Source organism: Amblyomma americanum, chromosome 2, assembly GCF_052857255.1.
Source record: "Amblyomma americanum isolate KBUSLIRL-KWMA chromosome 2, ASM5285725v1, whole genome shotgun sequence".
In the NCBI taxonomy this organism is placed as follows: domain Eukaryota; kingdom Metazoa; phylum Arthropoda; class Arachnida; order Ixodida; family Ixodidae; genus Amblyomma; species Amblyomma americanum.
In genome coordinates, this window is record NC_135498.1 from 25,762,964 (window position 1) to 25,785,284 (window position 22,321).

The 22,321-nt window shown below is 48.9% G+C and overlaps 1 protein-coding gene across 1 annotated transcript in view; it reads left to right on the top strand.

Moving 5' to 3' along the window:
• Positions 1-21,892, top strand: part of LOC144120809 (calmodulin-like) — a 63,827-nt gene extending 41,935 nt beyond the window's left edge. The window contains exons 2-5 of the mRNA XM_077653533.1: positions 5,130-5,163; positions 16,513-16,656; positions 17,466-17,708; positions 19,244-21,892. Coding sequence (XP_077509659.1) covers positions 5,130-5,163; positions 16,513-16,656; positions 17,466-17,708; positions 19,244-19,275 — 453 coding nt within the window. The 3' untranslated portion in view covers positions 19,276-21,892. The remainder of the gene's footprint in view (positions 1-5,129; positions 5,164-16,512; positions 16,657-17,465; positions 17,709-19,243) is intronic.
• The last annotated feature ends 429 nt before the right edge of the window (positions 21,893-22,321 follow it).

Sequence of the window (22,321 nt, forward strand, 5' to 3'; positions counted from 1 at the left end):
GTTCCACGCCGAAACTGGGGCCTATACTCCATCGTCGGCGCGTGTCATTTACTCCACAGGCAACAACAATCGCAAGTAACAACTATGAACCGTCTTTATAAAGAATATACAGGCCGCCACGGGTTTTGCTACTCCACTGCGTAGTGGAACTTTTAGTCTCCCTGGAACTCCGAAGTCCTGGAAGGTCGCACCGCGTCGTTCCCATCACGACAGTCTCGACAGATCTAGAGCGTTGGTTTATCAAGCCACGCTTCACGGTCCAAAAAAAAAAAAAAAACGTCAGCGGTTTATGTACTTCCAAGAAACGCCATGCAGTCCCTCTATTTTGTTTTTATTGCTCGCAACGAATCCGTAGCAATGGTCACGTCCCGTGGGCGCAATGGACTGAACTCTTCTCTCACTGCTACTTCACTCCCTTTATACCCTCCCACCTCTGTAGCCAAGCGGACACCATGTCTGGTTGTAAAAAAAGGCTTTTGGGGAAAGGAAATGGCGCAGTATCTGTCTCACGTATCGGCGGGCACCTGAACCGCGCCGTAAGGGAAGGGATAAAGGAGGGAGTGAAAGAAGAAAGGAAGAGAGGTGCCGAAGTGGAGGGCTCAGGAATAATTTCGACCACCTGGGGACCTTTTAACGTGCACTTACATCGCAGAGCACACGGGCGCCTTAGCGTTTCGCCTCTATCGAAACGCGGCCGCCGCGGTCGGGTTCGAGCGCTCTAACCACTGCGCCACCGCGGCGGGTACATGCCGTTACATTCCCTGATTTTCCTTTCTCGCCTTCTCTCTCTCTTTCTTGACGGCCTTGAGGAAGAACATTTCCTGAGGAAGAACATTTATTTCCTCCGAATATGGCGCGGCAGCCACCTCCGGGTCCGCACGCAGGCGTCCGGGGAGGCGGTCTGTCGCACCGCGGCCGGGGGACATCCGACCCCGTCTATAGGAGAAGAGGTCTTCAGCCTCGGCCGCCAGACGAACGGCGAAGCGCTGAGTTTTTTTTTTTTTTCGTCGGAGCTTTTTACCGTGGTCTCCCATTCATCGCTAGTTTTAATCGCGTTGCGCCCTGGGGCACGAACGCTTCTCCATATTATGTGATCTAATGTTGCCACGTGGCCGCAAAATTTACAAATTTCGGTTTCTGCACCGTCCCTCTTCCGCCCTCTGGCACCCGCCGAACTCCTCCACAGGGTCGAGAAGAAATTTCGAGCTTGGAGTCATCTCCAGTCGTAGGATTCCTTTTTGCTCAGGGATCTATCCGGATATATCCTCCTGTCTTTCTTCAGTTGTCGGTTAGATCCCTAAACGTGCCGATACTTCCTTTGCTTTTAGATGCTGTTGTGGTGGCGTCCGCAGCACCCCGAGGTAGCGATGAGCGGGCGAGCATGTGGGCAGCCTCGTTGCTGGCGAGACCGGCGTGTGCTGGGGTCCAGATTATAGTCACGCTTTCAGCGAGACTCGACTCGTTCAGAAGTTTGGCAGCACGACTGCTGACTTGCTAAAATTCCTAACCACTGATTTGCTAACGCTGACGATGTGTTTCACGCCTGGTCGTGCAATGGCAATGGCTATTGCAATCTCCTCCGCCTCTACCGGCGTTAGATCTTGGTTTCTTTCGATTCCTCCGGTGTCTAATAGGGCGACCGAGGTTACGTCGCCTTCTTTCCCTATCGCCGCATTGGTGTATGCGACCCATCCTGGCGGGAGTTTGTCGAATTTGTAAGTCGAAATTATTCCGGAGCTCTCCCGAAAGGCATCTCTCTCTCCATATTCTTTCACTCCCACTTCATCCCTTCCCTCAAGGCGCGGTTGAGGTGTCTAAGAAGAAGAGACAGTTACTTTGCCTCCCCCCTCCCCCCCCCACACACACAGATTATTTCTACAGTGCCTCGCAATATGGCAAGCAGCGCATAAAAACTGAAAACTGGTTTTTGGGGAAAGGAAATCGCGCTGTATCTGTCTCACATATATCGGCGGACACCTGAACCGCACCGTAAGGGAAGGGATAAAGGAGGGAAGGAGAGAAGAAAGGAAGAGAGAGGTGTCGTAGTGGAGGGCTCCGGAATAATTTCGACCACCTGGGGATCTTTAACGTGCACTGACATCGCACAGCACACGGGCGCCTAGCGTTTTGCCTCCATAAAAACGCAGCCGCCGCGGTCGGGTTCGAACGCGGGTACCCCGGATCAGTAGCCGAGCGCTCTAACCACTGAGCCACCGCGGCGGGTACGCGCATAGCACTGCAGGAGTCTTTTGCGGCACACGCAACTCGTGAGCGCTCCCCCCTCTCTGCCTCTCCCGCGTGTTCCTCACGCCTCCTCGCCACCACCGCCGATTTGTTTTTGTTTCGCACCCCCGCGGCGGTGGTGGCCGCCGCGTCGGCATCCGAATGAAAGACACGCCGGCTCGGCCGCACAGTCGGTGCGTGGGAACGAAATGCCGAGGCCAGCGGCTCCCACCGTCCAGACCCAAAATAACGGACCGCGGCGGACGCGCCAGCAGAGAGAACAGCTTTTGCGGAGGCAGACGAAGTGAGAAGTGGGAGAGGGAAAGGCGTTCTGCCTAACGAGCAGCGAACCGCAGACAGCGTTCGACGGTGTTGCCGGCGCGAAGATCGCATTGCTTCGCGGGGACACATGCTCGGGTTGTACGGAACGTGGTTGTCAGCCCTGCAAGCTTGCCTCACCACAGATGTGTAAATGAGCAGTGTTTAAAACTGACCCTGCCTGGTATTGCGTCGTACGTCCTCTCCGTTCCCCGTTTGTAGAGAGTTAAAATAGAACGTCTAGGTGCAGTAGCCCCTATAGGCTACCATTCATAGACTACAATACCCCCCTCTGCCCCCCCCCCCCTCCCCCCCGCCAAGCCATGCACTCGCCCACAACTGGAAAGTCACTTGAAACTAGACACATGCGGGCATCAGCTTTGTGCTTTAGCGCTCGAGCTTCGGAGCGTTCGGCGCTTCTCGTCGTCTTCTTCGTTAAGCGCCAGCCTCTGAAGATTCCAAAGTCTTGCAGAAAGGTTGAACTTGTGATTTCTGGAGTGACCCGTCGCGGTGGCTCAGTGCTTAGGGCGCTCGACTACTGATCCGGAGTTCCCGGGTTCGAACCCGACCGCGGAGGCTGCGTTTTTATGGAGGAAAAACGCTAAGGCGCCCGTGTGCTGTGCGATGTCAGTGCACGTTAAAGATCCCCAGGTGGTCGAAATTGTTCCGGTGCCCCCCCACTACGGCACCTCTTTCTTCCTTTCTTCTTTCACCCCTTCCTTTATCCCTTCCCTTATGGCGCGGTTCAGGTGTCCGCCGATATTTGAGACAGATACTGCGCCATTTCCTTTCCCCGAAAACCAAGTATTATTGTTATTATCACATTAACAGCCACAAAAATATCATCAATAATTTCTTGTCTCGACCCGGGCCTTTACAGTGATGGCGGCACACAACGGTTTTTGCTGGGCCGACGGCGTCAGTACCGGGCACAACGAAAAACTCAATGACGTCACTCTTGTCGAGATCACGTGATCATTCACTCAGCAAATGAGAATGGAGCACTGTTGTCTTCCAGCTGCTGCCAATTGAGAGAATTCAATCGGTAGCAATTACATTTCTTCTCTCATACTGTTTGTATTTCGCCTTCATCATCCGAACGATGGCCTTTAGGTCATGTGAGGTACGAAAAAACTGCAACACAAACGATGGCCCGTAGTTTTACCTCACTAAAACACTTAAATCAGCTTGCATCAAGAGCTGGAATAACAATCAACGACGTACCAGCAGCGTGGCGTAAAGACCAGCTACACGTCACAGCCATCGTTCGGTTGATCAAACCGAATCAACGTCAAAAAGAAATTAAATCATAAATTATGATTGAAGCCGTCGAGATTGACAAATCTGGTAGCATGTGCGTCAGCAAGTCCTCAATATCGATCACAAAAAATAAATAAATTACCTTAGCCGCAACTAGGATCTTAATCAGGCAGTTTCACCCCATAGGCGGAAGAGGTATCAAATATGCGATACGATATGCCTCAGTGTTGCACTTTATTTTGTTGCTAAAGAACAGTTGCTTTATATAAGCAAGTGACCTTTCAATAGAATCCGAGTTGTTAGGAGCTCTTTGTCCCGCTTGCATCCTCTCTGGCGTCCTTGTCATTTGGCGCTACCAATCCGGTGGAAGTGCACCAATTAGCCAGCAAGAATGTTCTTGGAAGCATGGAAGTTTATCAAATGGATTATAGGCCTCAAGGCGCACAGCTCGTTTTCGATGCGTTGGACGTGGAGAGCTTGCAGTGCCTTGTATTAAGTTCCAAAGAAAGCAGTGGGGAGAGAGTAAAAGGTATTGATAGCTGTTCACACCTTCTAGCTACCAGGTCGTTGACCCTTGAAATAGCCATGTGGTTGGAGCGTATTTGGAAACCGGTGAGTATGTGGACAGAGTGGGTTCGAGCGTATTTGTGTGCGCGTGCGTGAGTAGACGGGTAAGTGTGAAGGTTGGCATACAGCAAAAGTAGGCAGCAAAACTTTGCGGGACGCGTGTGCTCATTGCCGAATTCACTGTAGCGCTGCCTCGAGGCCATGTCACCTGGAATTGTCAGTAGTAGGTGGAGCACACATGCCCCATTATACTTGGCATTTAAGGCGACTGGCATGGGGTACATCCCCTAAATAAATTGCTCTCTGCACATCCGCATCCCGGAGGCTTTTGCAGCCGACTGTATACACGTGCATTCGAGTGTGTCAATGATGTAGGTGGGACTGGTGTGGGAGGGTGAAGTATGCACATAGCCGGTATCTGAGTAGGGCGAGCAAGGTGCGGAAGTTGGCGGGTGGACGTGCTTACATGAGTTTTAACCCATGTTTGTTGCATGCGTTTTCTTGTTCTCATCGGCATTATCTTCCTTTCACAACCTTCGTCGGTTGCACATTTCCCTCGTCGCCACAAGGAAGTAATCAACATAACAAGCTCGCTTGAGCTGCGTCTTCATCAAGCATTCGCAATCATCAATATATACCTACATTACACATAACGAATCACAAATGTCAGAAAACGCTTCATATATGTGCAAGAAATACGGTGTGACCTCACGAGCGCTCGTCTAATATTTTGTGTTCACTTCTTTTCTTGCTTTTTTCAGACGGAATACGGCCTGACGGAAGAGCAAGTCGCAGGTACGTCCCAAAACTTGACCACTGCTTCGCATCTCCATGCCTCTTCTTCCTTTTTTCTACTGTAGATTAAACCAATTCGTTCGTCAAGGTGAAGTGCATCCTCACTCGCTTAACTATTCTGATGCTCCTGCAGTATTGTGCTGTGCTGATGTGTTTAGTTTTTTAAATGCGATACCATTAGTACGGCCCTAAAGGCGAAAACTGTCCGTCGGCCCCGGAGTCTGCATGAAGCCTCCAATTGCTAGGTGGTGTTCAGGGAGATTTTCCTCTCTCCACCTGTCAACCGTCCCCCTCTCCACTCATAAGGGAGAGAAGGAAGACGCAGTGCGAAGAATGACTTAGCAAAAACAAAGAAAAAATTACTACGACGAAAATTGTTCCGACAGCTGCAGGCCTACGTGCAAAATATACAGCCTCCCGAATAACTATCTTTGCAAAAATTAAGCTTGGGGGCGCTATTCCTACCCGTATTGCTCGAGTACAGCAACCTGGGTTTCACAAGCCCCACCAGTGGCTGTGTTTGAAACCTGCCAGTGCAATGGTACATCGCTTGACCGCTGCGCCACAGCGCCGGTCTCTAGAGGTATGACGACTCGTCGCCATCTATGGATGCCACACATATTGCGTAGTCGCTTAGTCGGTATTGAAATAAAATCAGAATTGAGACATATTGGGGAGTGAAAGATAATGAACTCCGAATTGGAACTGAGCCAGGGCTCGAATAGATTGCCGAGTGCAGAAGCACGATATCGCGTTTCCTCCGCATCAATCCAGTTTATTGCCCCTATTTTTTTTTCTTTCGTTAAGTTCGACGATTACTCCCCGGAGATTATTCAAGTGACTGCAGCTGTGTACATCTCTCTTAGTTCCGGGAATAATCATATTAGCTCGGATAGAAGGCTCTGGGGGAATGTCCGCCCTCTAATATATTGTACCGAACGAGTTATTAGGGTGACCAGCATATCATACCATATACGCCTCGTTCGTTTATTAATTTTCGCGGCTGTCGCCTAAGTGCGCGAAAGAGTGCACATTTCTCGAATCCACGGAAGCAAGCCCCCTGACGTAGGCAGGGCTCTCCGAGGCAAGGGCTGAGTGTTTAGCCGAAGGCCTAAAGTAGCCCGCGAAAAAGAAGCAGGGGGGGGGGGGGGGGGGGGGGGTATAATTCTTAGAACCGGCGCGTCTGGGTGGAAGGGACTTTTCTTTTAACAAGCCGAAGCGCGTACCTGTTACGGCGGAAACCTTTTAGATATTAAGAGAGAAAAAGAACACTTTAGACGTGAAGCCTACTCAGCTGATGTTTACCATAGCTTGTGCTGCTAGCGCAAATGCACGGTGATGTGTTATATGCATATGGTAAACGACTAACAAGTACTTCATTCTGTTAAACGGTATAATTTTTCGCCCCACCGATTGAAACATAAACAACAAAATAAAAGACCGCATATTCGCATTAGATGTGCGTTCACCGCGGAGTGACTACGCTGCAAGAACGCACTAGCATTTTTCAATTCCTTCCATGACACCGGTTCAGGCAGTTATCCGCTTTTCATTCATAGAAAGCAAGATTCTCAGTAATGTGTGTCAATGTTCGGATGGAGTTCAGAGGGTAGCTTATAAAGCGCCCATTTCTTCGCTTCCTAGGCTACTCTTCCTCGGGGCTCTTTGAACCGCCTAAATTTTAATTAACGCAAGCACCTGCGAAAGTTGTCTTGTGGACTTTGGGAGCGTTATAGCGGAGTACCCCGGTTCGTTATGAGCGCCTGCGGTCTTTAAAAACAGGAAAAATGGTGCGGTGGAATTAAGCTCTTGATATTTTTAACTCGGCAAGACAGTCCATAACGCCAATAAAAATAGCTGTCTTTAAATTTGTTTTATTGTCATACCGACAGTATTTCACAATACACGTCAGTCCGCTGCTGAAGGTTATTTGCAGAAAATCTTGCTTGCAGTTTGTGTATGCGTAGCCCAATGGGCCTCACTTTGATCCATGCTGAGTGGTTTGCTCCCCACCGTCACCGTTTCAAACCTCTTGAAGATGGAAGATATTCTCGTCCTCATCGTTCCAAAAGTTGAGAGTCCAATGGACGCAACATGCTTAGCCCTATTACTCGAATTAGAAGTAGGCTTCTATACCTTGCTACTTTCGACAAGGGCTGTCTGCGTCCCAAAAATTGCACCATGCATAGGCCGTAAGGAACACAATCTTCATCTCGTGTGACTTGAGATGTACCGAAATCTCGGCATACGGAGAGTTTTGCATTGTGTCACCATTGTCATACTCATAAAGAGTCACAATTAACATGATTAACAATTAACATAATTCATTCCCCCAAAAGCCAATTATTATTATTATTATCACTGAAGCAGGTATACAGAGACGGGAGCTTGCGGTACATAACGCTGGAGCCACATACAACATATTTAGTAGAACAGGTGCCTTCACGTCGATGGCAGGAGAACCTGCGGGAGAACACTAAGGAAAACATCTGTCTAGTAATTAACGTAATCCGGTTTATGATGATGACAACGGACGCCATTTACCCCAGGGGGACTCCTCATTCAGCTACCAACGTAATTAACTAATTTGCTTTAGTATCCCAAAACCGGTGGCTCATTTCCTCTCCCCTAAACATTGTGTGCATTTCATTTTTACATAGCTAATATCGCCATCAGGTCATCTGTGATACAAGCGCTCGTTATTGATGTAATCAAAGGACGCGAGAGGGAGCTTATATTTACAGAAGAAAAAAAACTATGAGATGTACGAGATGTGTGGGATGATACTAGGGTGACGTACGCACTGAGAGCGTCCTTGAAACAACCTTAGAAGGCAAGTGGTTGCCGCTTCTATAGTAAAGATAATTTAGCACCCAGAGTCCTCCAGTGCCTCTAAAATTAGCACTGACTGCAGGCGATCAAAAATTCAACATCTAAAAAAAACAAGAAAAAAGCACAAAGCACACGACGGCGGATGCGTATGCAGATATATTCTATCAGAAAAACGCCACGGGGTTCGAACTTATTATTTATGACCTCAATAATTAATCACCCTGTCCCTATCATCAATCAAGCGATTCTGCGGAAGACGCCTCAGGCATTCTCTGTCCCCTTCCCCATCCAATGCCCGCGTTCCACTCCTCTCGCGTTTTAGAAAGAAACCCGCGCATGACAATTATCTGAAGAGCGCTTCGACGCTTCCGCGGGCGCCTCCGAGGAAAACGCGTGCATTATGAATGAGACCGCCACCGTCTGCAGCCCCGTTATGCCAGACTGCTGCGAAGCACCAGTGGCGTCCAGGCTAAGCACCGACAAAGAGTGGCCGGGAGAGCACAAGGCGTCAGCACGGTTGGCGAGAACGCGGCCCACAAAGACGCGGATGCGAGGTCGTCGTCTTGAATCATTGAAGAGCCGGCGTGCAAAGGTTATTGGCGTGCGTTCGAAGAGAAACAAATTTCGCGTTTGTTTAAGGCGCCCGTGTGCTGTGCGATGTCAGTGCACGTCAAAGATCCCCAGGTGGTCGAAATTATTCCGGAGCCCTCCACTAAGGCATCTCTTTCCTCCTGTCTTAATTCTTTCACTCCCTACGTTATTTATTTATTTAGAAATACTGCCAATCCCAATAGGGATCATAGCAGGAAGGGCAAAAACAGTATTCAACAAAGCAGGTACATAAAACACAGCGTTGCAACTATATGTGAACAGAGGCTGTTAGGTTTAATAGCAATAATAGTAATCGGTGAGAAACAACATGGGAGCAACAATACTTCCCTTATGGCGCGGTTCAGGTGGCCAACGATATGTGAGACAGATACTGCGCCATTTCCTTTCCCCAAAAACCAATTATTTGTTAATTTATCTGCATAAACACATTCGTTATTCGCTTGATTTTGTTACTTGCTTATTTAGTAATGTTTGTCTGTCTGTCTGTTTGTTTGCTTGTCTGTTGAGCTTGCAATTCACCCAATCCGGGCTGCTCGAGTCTTTCCCTCAGCCCCCTTGCTTGACCCACTGCAGATTTCTAGCGACGCGTCCAAAAACATCGCCCGTCGGAATGCATCGCTGATGACGTCCGCGAAGAGAGAAGTAGGAAAGGAAGGAAGACCATCGGATATTCGATAGCAGCGCTTTTCGCCCGAGCTTTAATGTCCCGATAAATATACGGCTGAGCTATAGACGCCGTCTCGCGTATTTCAAGCTGAAGCGGCGAAAACTTAACCGGAGAGCGCTGACGGAGTTCAAAAATGAGAAAAATAAAAATAAAGCTCTCTGTGGCCAAAACGATTGTCATATGGAAAGCGCAGCCAAGACAAAAGAATCTAGGCGCAATTCCGAGCCTTCTCGGAAGGGCGATATGTCGGGAAAAAAAAAGTGAATGCTTTTTCAGGTTTCTGGAGAAAACGATACTAGAGTTAAAAACAGTTTGAGTTAAGGACGGACCTTTAGGCGCTAGGAAAAATTGAATCTCAAAGTCGCTGTGACTCTCGAAGCTCGAGCGCGCAATGCCTCGAGAAAACATCGCGCACCGATTTTTGCGATACGGGCTGCCACATCTGCTGAAACATTGAGCAATTCTCAACACGCGTAGAATTTTTTAGACGCCCGAATGGTCGCTTTCGTTCTGTAAATGACATCTTTGTTGTTGTTTTTCTTCGAGCTCAGGCTTCCGCGATTTCGTTTACATTGCCGAATTTTCTCAATAATTCGCAGACGATAAATTTAACAAGAAACCGAAATGAATTTCGGGGAACGACAAGTTTTTAAGCTGACCACCGATGGCGTAAATTACTTTCTAGTCTTAGCTTAAGTCCTTCGATAAGCTTTTGAAAAAATAAGAAGAAAAATATGGCGACAGCCTCTCTGTTGCCGATGCCTGCTGACGACCCGCGTTGTTTTTCATAAAGTGGTTCTCTGATGTATGCATACATTTTGGAACAGCCTTATTTGCATGCGTATTGCAAGAATAATAGGATATGCGACTTAAGTTTGAACCTCCTTCGAGGACAAAAAAAAAAATGTGGCACTTATAGGTGTGACATCCCTACATATGTGTCACCCTACCACGGCTCTCGCTATGAAAGACCCATGAAAATAAAAATAAATGTTGTTTGGTCTTCTTTGTCCGTAGTCCTGAGTGCGCTTTATATATTTTTACATGATACTATGCTATTACGACGACCACCATGACGACGCCACGCGTCCCGTGACACGCCTAAAAAGTACACTTGGCCACGCTCACAGAACGGTTAAGATTTCGCATTCTCCTCAGTGAGAAAGTCGCATAGATTCAAAACACTTCATGGGCATCTTCCCGCCCGCTTCTCTCGTTCCTCCTACTTTTCGATGAAAAATTGCACGACGTAGGCTGTATATAATTCGGTGTCCAACGTCCTTGAGGAAAGACTCAGAAAGCGACTTACGATCGTTTGCACACACGCAGGTGCAAAGACGTAAATAACGGGGGGGGGGGGGGGGGGGGGGGGGGGCAGAAGCAAAAGCACCAAACCGCAGATTGTTTACAGAGGACGCCCGCCAACCGCCATTTCCTCCTCACGCGGAGCCGCGGTCCTGTCGAGGCTCCCAGGGCATGCAAGATCGCGTCCTCAAAATTCGCTGCACATTTCATCAGCGAAATGAACCGCAAGGATTGCTTAATTAGTCCTTTTTTAATTTGTACTCAAATTTACCAACAGGTGCAGTGGTGAGAGAGTCTGGTTGGCAGGCAGCCCAACAGCGGCCGTTATTATCCACTCTGTCTCTGTTCCTGCTGTTGTGCACATCTTACCCGTTTATGCATCCTTGGCTTTCGCGGGTCCGCACAGCGGGCCCAGGTGTTTATAATTGCGACTACGCCAGTACTTGCCGCCGCTAATCGCTCTCTCTCTATGCCTTCATCTTGTGGTTCTCGCATCTCGTACTTCACAGCCCGCGACGTCATCACCAGGTAGAAAAAGTCTTCTCTGTCATTTATGCACGTTTTTACTTTTAATCTTTCCTCGTATTCTGCCCGGGGCTGCTTGGAATCTCTGGGGAGGATCTTTCTGCCCGGGGCCCTCGTCTTGGCTAGATACTACTACCCGCGCTTCTCTTGCTTCCCTTGGAATGGGTCCCATTCTCGGCCAACGTCATCTCCCTCTCCCTCCTCCTCCTCTCCCCATCCCCCTCTCCCTCCTCCTCCTACTTCCTTCTGACGCCCCCTTTCACTAAAGGAGCTTCGAGTAACGCAGGCTCACCCCACGTATTTCTCCACTTCCACAACAAACATTCCGAGGGACTATGCCGCGGCGTCGGTGCTTTGTCTGCAGTACTTCTGTGTAAAAGGCAAAGCAAGCTTTACAGGCAAAAATTAGGTATATGCGTGGTAATCGCAGCGTTTATAGATGTGCTTACTACGGTCGCTGGCTCCCGCCCGCTGTTCTTTATTATTCTTTTAATATAGGGAGTAATTATTGGAAAAACCTAATTTGCACAAAGCAGTGCCAAAATAATAAAGAACAGCAAGTACCGTAGGAGGAAGGTTAATGCCCTCCTGCCCTCCATCGGTCCCGCCCATGACGCCGAAGGCAGTGAATAATATTCTCGGTAATCCTCAGCTTTGACACGCCACTTGCAGCGTTAGAAGGGCAAACGAGTGATCTAGAAAAGGCTCGTTACAAAAGCCGCAAATCACGCCATCAATTTACCCACGTGGTTAAATTAAATGGCCAACCACGTGATAAGCGCGCTCTTTTCATTTGAGGTTAACCTCGAACTATTTAATGCACTCCATCGGCTTTGCTTATTTGAAGTGCAATATTTAGTGCATAATCATTCAAAATGAATGCTTTATGCGGAGTAACAAGCCTACCTGTGCGACATCCACAACTTGGCGCAAACTATGACATACTGACTGGATTAGGATGTGTTGCGTGATCTATAAATGGCTAGAGAAGGCATATACCGTGTTACTGCAGCAGAACTGCTGCATCTTTTTTTTTTTTTTGTTCTCGTTCTCTGCATCCGACATGCTCTCCGTCAAAAGTAGCAAACTATGGGCAGAAATTTTAATCCGCCTTAAAACTGCCGGTTTGCTCGTTATGACAGCCGTGGACCACAAACACCAACATTCACGTCTTTAAGTCACAATTATTGACAACCGAACTGCAAGTAGAAAGGCGCCAATGGCAAAACAAGATGGCAGAATTCGCAGCCAGAACAAAAAAAAAACTGAAAAATGGCGGAAAGATAAACCAACCGTTTCTTCATTTTGTTTTTTACCACCTCGACACTTGAACGCCTAAATTCCTACAAATCACATTCGCACTTGCAGCGAGTTTAAATCACTTCCTCTATATTCTCTGTCTCGCGCTCTTGTCATCCATTTAGTCTGATTTCCTACCTCGCCTCAATATCAGAGACAGAGAGGGAGATGTTTTAATGGCAGGAATAGCGGAGAGGTTGGCCTTTGTCTCATGCCTTGCTCGAAGGTACGGTCCGCCTCTAATGCAGCATTCAGCGACGCATGCAGATCCGTTCCGGTGTCTGCGCAAATACAACCGACTAAGTACACGCACTTCACCGGCCACTCTGAGAACGCGGCCAGGCTCACCTATCCTAACGGCGCCGCCTTATTTCAGCAAGGGCACTTCAAGCCATTTCCTGGGCTCTGCCTAGTACCACTCCTCCTCTTCTCATATTTTCTTTTTTTTTGCGCTCCATTGGATGTGTTCTTCTCGAGTCCCAGCCACGGCTGGTTGGACCCTTTAGTCCAACTTAGGTCAGCTCTACTGCAGGTTATCGTTGTCGTTCCCCCAAAAATTCGTGAACCCAATTACACGCTCCTTCCTTTAGAACAAAGGTAAAAAAAATACTGAGAGGAATATTGAAAGAAAAATTCCATTGCCAGCAAGCAGTTCACGTGTGTCCACAGAAACCTGCCATCATTTCCGAAAGTTTTCGGGCCATCAGCTTTGCAGCTGAGGTTATAAGCAAGTCATAATAATACTAATAATAATAATAATAACGACAACTGGGTAATGAGCAGACGAAAGGCGCAGTAATTATCTCACTCAGGTTGGTGAACATCCCAACAGCGCTTTTAGGAAAGAGGCGAAAGAGGCAATGAAAGGAGGCAGGCAGAAAGAGACACCGTAGTGATTGAGGGCTCGGGATTAATTTCGGCCCCATAGGGCTCTTTAACGTTTACCAAAACTCCGAAATGGAAAGGAGGAAAATTCCATTCGTCCTCTAGATATATGTGGCTCAAAGGAAAAGCTAGCAACCCGAGCGGCACTGTATGCAGGGTCTAGAAGCAACTCCGGTGCTCTGAAAAACCCTCGAAAAAGAAAATGGAAAAAAGCGTACTATTGCGTCGGCGGCCGGCAAAGCGGCCGAGTAGAGCGCGTGCGGCGGTCAGCACGGCTGCAGCGAGCAGGAACTCGAACAACGCCTCCGCTGCAGCCTCTGTCGCACGCAAGACCGATTTAGCTCGCATGAGGGGCTCCATTACGGCCCAGCGACGCCGGCCGACCGAGCAGCGCTGCTGAGGCGACGCCGAGGACGGAGGGGAGCACAGGGGCCACGCATTGTCCTGTCTCCGCCAGGAGGCCCGTTCTCTTCGGCAGCTGCGCGGCCCAAAACAAAATCCCCCCGGGCAGCCGTTCCACGGAGGCGAAGGATCGCGATCGACGGCTGATCGGGATATATGCAGCGCAGAGCGCGCGCTCCGTGACTGCAAAAGGCAGCAGGATGCGGCACCCACCACCGCACAAATCCTTGAACAAACAAGAGGCTGTCACATGGAGGCAACTACAAACAGGGTCGTATCCAAACCTAAACACACTAAGTAAAATCCACGTACCCCACACTTTACGAACACAAGTGTCCGAGGTGCCATGAAAAATTAATGCGGATTAGCCCAGCTAATCCAGGATATACAATAATAATATTAATAATTGGTTTTTGGGGAAAGGAAATGGCGCAGTATCTGTCTCATATATCGTTGGACACCTGAACCGCGCCGTAAGGGAAGGGATAAAGGAGGGAGTGAAAGAAGAAAGGAAGAGAGAGGTGCCGTAGTGGAGGGCTCCGGAATAATTTCGACCACCTGGGGATCTTTAACGTGCACTGACATCGCACAGCACACGGGCGCCTTAGCGTTTTTCCTCCATAAAAACGCAGCCGCCGCGGTCGGGTTCGAACCCGGGAACTCCGGATCAATAGTCGAGCGCCCTAACCACTGAGCCACCGCGGCGGGGTAGGATATACAAAGCGAAAGCGAGATTGAGGTCTCCACTGACCCACGGAGCCGGTTGTGCGCCTTTCCTTTCGTGAAAATGAACGGTGTTTGCAAAGTTGTCAACGCCAATGAACTCTATGAACGCCGTCGGCTAACTTGTTTGGTTTGGTTTTTGAGCAAAGGAAATGGCAGAGTAACCGTCACACATATCTCGGTGGAATCCCGAACCGCGCCGTAAAGGAAGGGATAAAGGAGGGAGGGAATAATAATAATAATAATTGGTTTTTGGTGGAAAGGAAATGGCGCAGTATCTGTCTCATATATCGTTGGACACCTGAACCGCGCCGTAAGGGAAGGAATAAAGGAGGGAGTGAAAGAAGAGAGGAACAAATAGGTCCGTAGTGGAGGGCTCCGGAATAATTCCGACCACCTGGGGATCTTTAACGTGCACTGACATCGCACAGCACACGGGCGCCATAGCGTTTTTCCTCCATAAAAACGCAGCCGCCGCGGTCGGGTTCGAACCCGGGAGGGAAAGAGAAAATTGAAATTTGGATTTTGAGGAAAGGCGCGGCGCTGCGCAGCGGCGGAACACCCGTGGCTCGGTGCTACTAGTTGCCCATGCGCAGTAGTGACTAGGGAGAGAGAGAGAGAAATAAACTGCGCCGTGCGTGACGTCACTCGTGCTCCGACATACGCCAGCTCGCGCGAAGCGCGGTGTTGACTAGCGTAGTGAAGCTTTTCGCTTCAAAACCTACGCTGTATCACATAACATGAGAATGTCAAAAAGTCGACGTCGTTCCAATTTTACTAAACCCAAGTGCGGAGCAATTGGAGGGCATGCATGCTCTCCAGCAACTGCCGCGATGACCAGATCGGTCTGATAGGCGAGCTCAGCTGACGGCAGCTTCCAGCGGAGCCCTGAATTAGAGGCAAACGACCGTTGCGAAGATGGACTCATCCGAACCGCATAAAAGCCCTTGCGCTAGAGCTAAATAAAGTTATCCTATCCGTGGCTAGCGCTGCTTCCGGCCGATGGTTCATACCCAACAATTCTGGACAACGGAAGCGAGAGAGAGGTTGGGCAGGCGGTTCTTGATAATCACGAAGTGAACAAGGGAGGGGAAAACCTCAACGTTTCGACAAGAGGACAGCGTTTCGACAACGTTCTGACAACGTTTCGACAAGAGGACTTTGCCTTCGCCTGGGCAAAGCGTTCACCATTGGCGGGGTTTAAATAGGGTATTTTTTATGACATTTTTCAACAAGAAACAGTTTGTGATCGCGTTTTTTTCTTCATATATTGTAAGAGTTCACAGTATTAATCAATATATTCTCGGATCTCCCGTGACCAGGCTTGCATTTTTTGCTATGGACGTCATTGCTATTGTCGATGCGCGGATGAAAAAAAAAACATTAAAATAAAGATTTTTTCTATGTAGCGAAAGAACGGGCCATTACCTTCAATTTGTTGGCAATATATCTTCACAATTTTTGTGCGAAAATCCTGAACATGAGTGGTGTTTGATTGTCCCGGCTGATGATTTATACATAGAGACGGTTTCTAACGGTAGCACCTGGCTTGAGGCAGTTGCTTCCTTCTGCGTTAAAGGACAATAAACACCAAACTATTGATTCCGTATTTTCTTCTAATGATGCGTAAGACTTTAATATACATGTATCACCACGTGGTATTCGTATACGGCCGCTAAATAACGACAACAAAGTTCAGTATAGGTAACGTGAGCCATGAAAACGCTCAGATTGCAACGGCCACGTAACGGCCAGAGGCTATGGCGACCACGCCGAAGCGCGTCCAGCTGGCTTCAGTCACCCATTCATTCTAGAAGCTCTCGATAAACCCTTGCTTGTAACAATATAATCGCCGCTTCATCGTCTAGTTTCACTGCACCCACCGCCCACGCACCCATCTCCGCTCACCTTCACTGTCCAGAAAAAATTCGATCGCGTACGCGAAACATCGGCTTGGAATAAAAGCGCTTAGCAGAGTAAAACCATCAAAGTGATCATCGAGGCTAAATCCAACTGCTTTCGCAGATTTGTTGCATCAGACGTCTGATCGTGCCGTGATTTTTTTTTTTTCATTTATGGGCCCTTGGCCGCCTTTGCAGAGTTCAAGGAGGCCTTCATGCTGTTCGACAAGGACTCGGATGGGCGCATCACGTCGTCCGAGCTGGGGATCGTCATGCGCTCCCTGGGGCAGAGGCCGACCGAGACGGAGCTAAGGAACATGGTCACCCTCGTGGACACGGACGGTGAGTTGACGGTCGCTTGACGTTCTACTGTGAGTGAGTTCATGTTCTACTGTGACTGAATATGTGCATAGATGGTGACTTCTGGAGTGGACTGTGATGTGGACTGCGTGGAGTGATTGTGTGCATAGACGGTGACTGCGGGAGAGGAATGCGTGCTAATATAAGAGACTGTGCGCATAGCGGGGTAGATGCGACAGGCTTTAGGACATTATTAACATAGAAGGGACACTACGGTGGAGCAATTGCCGGCAGAATAAGCAAGGCTAACCCCACCTGTAGCATTCCACACCTCAACTTAGCTTGACGGTCGCCGGCCCCGAGTTTCACATGTTCGCTAGAACTTGTATGTGGTCGAATTGCCCTGCGGTGTCCACTCAATACACCAGCGCGGGTACGCGTAATCAGGGGTTTCTATTCACTTTAAACTCATTTCGCAAGTTCCCTTCTTCAGTTCGCTTCCCTCTCTCTTCTGAGTATAGGTTCGCTTTTATTTGCAATCATCTCACGTAGACCAAATGGCGTGATAAGTGAAGGTACAGTTCAAGCCTAGACGAAAGCTCCCAATGCGTAAAGGTGTCCAACAAATGGATGTGAAGAGTACCGCGAAAGCAGCAGAAATCCCAATACGTGAGAACCGGCCCTTGTAAAGCAAGCAACAAACGCATTTTGAATCGGAAAGCAAGAGCAGCAAACCACGTGCAGACAAACGCTCCAGGGTCAAAACAATAGATGTATTAAAAATAAACCAACGCTATAAAACCATATGTTAGGAAGTAGTTGTTACAGCGAAGGACCTGTGACGCTCGCAGGGAACGGCACGATCGAGTTCAACGAATTCCTGTTCATGATGTCAAAGAAGATGAAGGAGACGGACAGCGAGGAAGAGCTTCGCGAGGCGTTCCGCGTGTTCGACAAGAACGGCGACGGCTTCATATCGGCCTCGGAGCTGCGGCACGTCATGACCAACCTGGGAGAGAAGCTCACCGACGAAGAGGTCGAGGACATGATCCGCGAGGCAGACCTCGACGGAGACGGTCTCGTCAACTACGACGGTACGTGCGCGTGCGATACGTGCCGCCATGCCTTTAATGGCTGCGGCGTTCTGCTGCTCCTGTGGCGTTCTTCTGCTGCTCTTGTGGCGTTCTACTGCTGCTTAACGGCTGCATTCTGCTGTCGCCCAGTGCAGACACAGCCATCGTCGCAGCGTCAAAGCCAGTCCCTGGCAGATCCAATACCGGGCCATTCGGCAACTCATGCTCATCCTGACGCTGGCCATTGTTGCCGATTCGTAAGCGGCAGAGAAACGAGGAAAAGCGAAGTTGAAAATTAGAAGAAAAAAATGACTGCAAAAGCAAAAAGCACATTTTCCGGAATAATGTTCCTAAATACCAAATTCTTTACCACCGCGAAGAGCGCGCAGCGATCCAGAGATTAGTGTACACTCATAGACGAGTTTTACATGCATGGCGCCAAGAGGAAACGACAGGTGTTGGCCGGAATCTCGACGGTTTTTGGCCCTCATCAAACATATGCTGAGCGCTTCCTTCAGACGAGGATGAATCTTGATAACGCAGCCTTTATTAGGCGACCTCGCCGGTCAGTTATGTGAAGCTATCGCCTCTGCATTTTGTTTTTATTTTGTCGTTAGGAGCACCAATGTGACAGAGGCATCACGCCTACCCGAAATTCAGCTATAGCCACCACACTATGAAGACTCTGAGGCCGTCCCCGACTTCAAGCACCAGGCCAGGGGAGCGCTTGTACTTGTTGGAAATCCGGCGGGTAGCCGGCAGAACTGGGAATCGAACCCTGCACCTCCTGCATACAAGCCGGGTGCTCAAACCCGTAGTTTGCCTCAAAGTTCTTTTAGACGGTTAGCTCTCATTAACTCGTTCCTTAATTTTGCGCCGGAGTCAGCGTCTGCAGCGCCACCTGCCTCGGTTGGCATGCGGGAAAGTGGGATTCGAACCCGACCGCGGCGGCTGCGTTTTTATGGAGGAAAAACGCTAAGGCACCCGTGTGCTGTGCGATGTCAGTGCACGTTAAAGATCCCCAGGTGGTCGAAATTATTCCGGAGCCCTCCACTACGGCCTCTTCCTTCCTTCTTTCCCTCCTTTATACCTTCCCTTACGGCGCGGTTCAGGTGTCCAACGATATATGAGACAGGTACTGCGCCATTTCCTTTCCCCCAAAACCAATTATTATTATAAAACCCCTCACCACAATAAGGAGAGAGGAGGAAGAGAGGGTGGGAGGCGACGGGTGGCCTAGTGGTTGGTTTGAATCCCACCTCCGGAAAGTGTAAGGAGTAATAAACAGGGAGTAAGCTGTCCTCTAGCGCACTCCCTTATATAAAACGGTGCGCGCTGCGGGACAGCTTACTCCCTTTTTACTCCCATACGGGCGTATTTGTCTTCAGAGTGTACACGCGTCTCCCGGACCGGCGCCCGGCTTCTTTGCGGTCACACCGCAGCGAACACTCGGGCATTCGCGTTACACAGTGTAACTGTTCTGCGATTTTTCTCAAGGTAAAAAACTGAGACTTCGAGTTCAATTTAAAGTGGCTTCTCTCTTTCTCCACTCGCAGAGTTCGTCACGATCCTCACGGCTCCGAAGTGAGCGAAGCACCAGCGAGCGGAGCACATGGAGCCTCGAGTGTGACGACATCGCGACGTGTCCGCGCGCCTCTTCCAGTTTGGCAATGCCGAGCCCGGCTGTTGTGTGCCCACCCAGCTGCAGGCAGACCGAGTATCGCGAAAAAGCAACGAGGATATGCCCCTTGACACGCTATTACGAAGGAGAACGTCGCCCGGCGAGGCCGGCTGGCGACGTACCCCGCTCCCCACGCATCATCACCCGCCACCACCGACGCGCAAGGGCGCGGAGCTTCCACCCACCCCCATCACCCTGTAAAACACCTGCACTCCCACGGAAGGATGTGTCCCCCGGATGCCGGTATTTTTGTAACGAAGCCTCGCGGAAGCAATGTCCAGTGTTGTAGACATTACCGTCTCAGATGTAGCGATATATAACGAGTCACCACGACCGTCTCTCGCCTTGTTTGCATCGATGCATGACGCTTATGAAAATGCAGACCAGTGAACCTACTAACCTGAACGAATTCGAAAATTTACGCTTTTACATCAAGATTAACACACACACTCACTTCGGAACCTTTCAATAATACACCTCGTCGAAAAGAATCTCTTCCACATCGACTACTCGCCTGTGCAACAAATGACATGGAAGCTAGCGCGGTCGACATTTCGCTTTAACGAGGGTTCAAATGAGGATGCCTACTGTGTATTCGCTTTACTTCTCGTGTATTTTTGTCCGGCCCAAGCTTTACCCATGTCACAATGACAACACTCTTGGGATTAGTTAGGGGGAGTATAAAGTGTGCAGAGTGTCTGTCACGTCGCCCTTACCTCCCAACAGCCATTTCGTGTGTTATGAAAGTTCCACTTGCTCTAAAAAAAAAAAACGGGAGGGAGGGAAGGGGGGGGGGGGTTGAGGGCCACACATTGCGCATGGCCTACAGGCATAGGATTCCGTCCCACTTACCGGAACACCTTAGGGTTACCGAAGCGAACTCTAAATCAGAGGAAGTTTGTTTCCACCCCTTCGTTCAGCTATAAGCAATGCATAGACCCATCCTAGCAGACAAAAATGTTCGCCGGTAGTACCCACGGACAAAACTCAATCGAGTGTATTTCGGCTAGCATGTCAGTGTCATTTCCGAAACGGTGGCGCCACAGTCAAAAGCTGAACTGGAGCACCTATAAAAATCCGCCCACCACCAGCACGTTGCAAAAGCCTTACACAGCCGAAGTACTTGTAATAGCACCTTCTGTGCTGCTGTTAACGTTGTCCATCTACTGCAGGATGCTCACACCGCCGAAAATTTTTATGAATGGTCGGATATTAAAATTTTGAATTCATTTCGCGCAAACAAGCAGTTTCAGTTACCAAAAACGTCAAACACAGTGCAAGTTACAGCAGTCCGATGTCACAACACCGAACCAGAAATTTTATGGAGCGTGCAAAGCAACTGGTTGCAATGGGCATGGATTCCAAAAAAGAAAGTGCAGGCTGCAGCCTAAAAATGCGCAGTGGCACTTATGCTAAGACTGCGTGACATCGTATCTGGAGCTTGTTTGAAAAGCAAACCACCCAGTCGAGTGTTTGAAAGCGACTCCTTTACGAGTGTTCACAAATTGTACACCGTGTCCCATTATTTGCAGAAATTTCTGCCATTCCAAGCTTAGAGTTTTTTTTTTTTTTTCTCTTGGCAAGCACGAACTTCAAAAGTAAAACAAGGATGAGCCGGGCACCCACACGGGCAATATCTCGAAGGACTTCTCCGGTACCACTCGGCTACCATCTTCACTGCTGTGTTCAAGCACCGTCCAAGCCGCAAGACTCAAAAATGCAATGTCTAACCTTTGCCGGACCCTCCTCTCCAAAAGCTAGAACCTCGGCTTGTTTTGAATAATTTGTGGAAACAGTGGGATGCAGCTTTTCTTGGCAATGGTTTCAAGTGTTTAGTGGCAGGCTATCGCAAGATGCAGCAACTGTCTAGTCAAAAGATGGCAACTATGCTATTTTGTCTTCAAGTTCTGCCTCCACTGCAAAACTGTCAAGGCTACTTACTACTACTGTTGCCTGCAATACCTAGCTTACTATATTGCTCTTTTTTCCAGCTTAATTCATTGAAACACCTGACCCTTGTAGGTATGTCAACCCAGCCCACTTAAAACGGAGCCACTCAACAAGATCAGGCTTCTTGCAGCACTGAAGACAATGTAGAAGCTATGAGCATTCATCGAGAAATGGCTTTTAACAGTAACAACCAATAATGCACGAAATGGTCATGAACAAAATGGTACCCTTGCATGCCAGTTACCTTCCCACACCGTGAAAAGAATCACCATACGTCATACATCATTAAGCACATTACTGCAAATACCTTTTTCCCCCATCCCACAAACCAAAAGATACTTCAGCATTCATTGCCTTGTGATGTTTGCAAATCATCAGCCTCCAAGTACCCAGTTGACGCACACTACTTGCATTGGTACCGCTTCATGGTTTTAGAGTCTTTCAACAGACACAGCTTTGGATTGTTTTCTTGTTTCATTACCTTCCAAAGAAGAGGTGCCATCATGCCTCACACATGTACAAACTTTTCTCCTCTGCTGTGACTGAAAACAACCCCTAATAAATGCTGAAAATATGTATCGTGTCTTCTTATCAACCATCAAATGACAGATTCCTCCTTTAAACTTCAGTAGCAGCAACAGCATGAGGCTGCAGGGGTACAGCCTATGTGAATCTCTCGTCTATCCTATTGATGAGGAAAACACTAATGCATTCATAATATGCATTCTGGTGCAAATTCTCCACTGATGAGTGGTACAGCGCGGTAATGTATGTTGGGTTTGTCATCATTAAGTGGCACATTGGCTATGGAAGGCTCCAGATTAATTTAAGCTGCCCAAGGTTCTTAAACATGTGCTGACATGGCACAGCACATCAGTGTTTCTGCATTTCCATGGAGGTATTTCGCATACATCGAAACGCTACCACCCCACCTGGGATTCAATTCCGCGTCCTCAGGCTCAGTAGCCAAAGCTCCGTTAATGTGAATCACAAGGCTGAACAA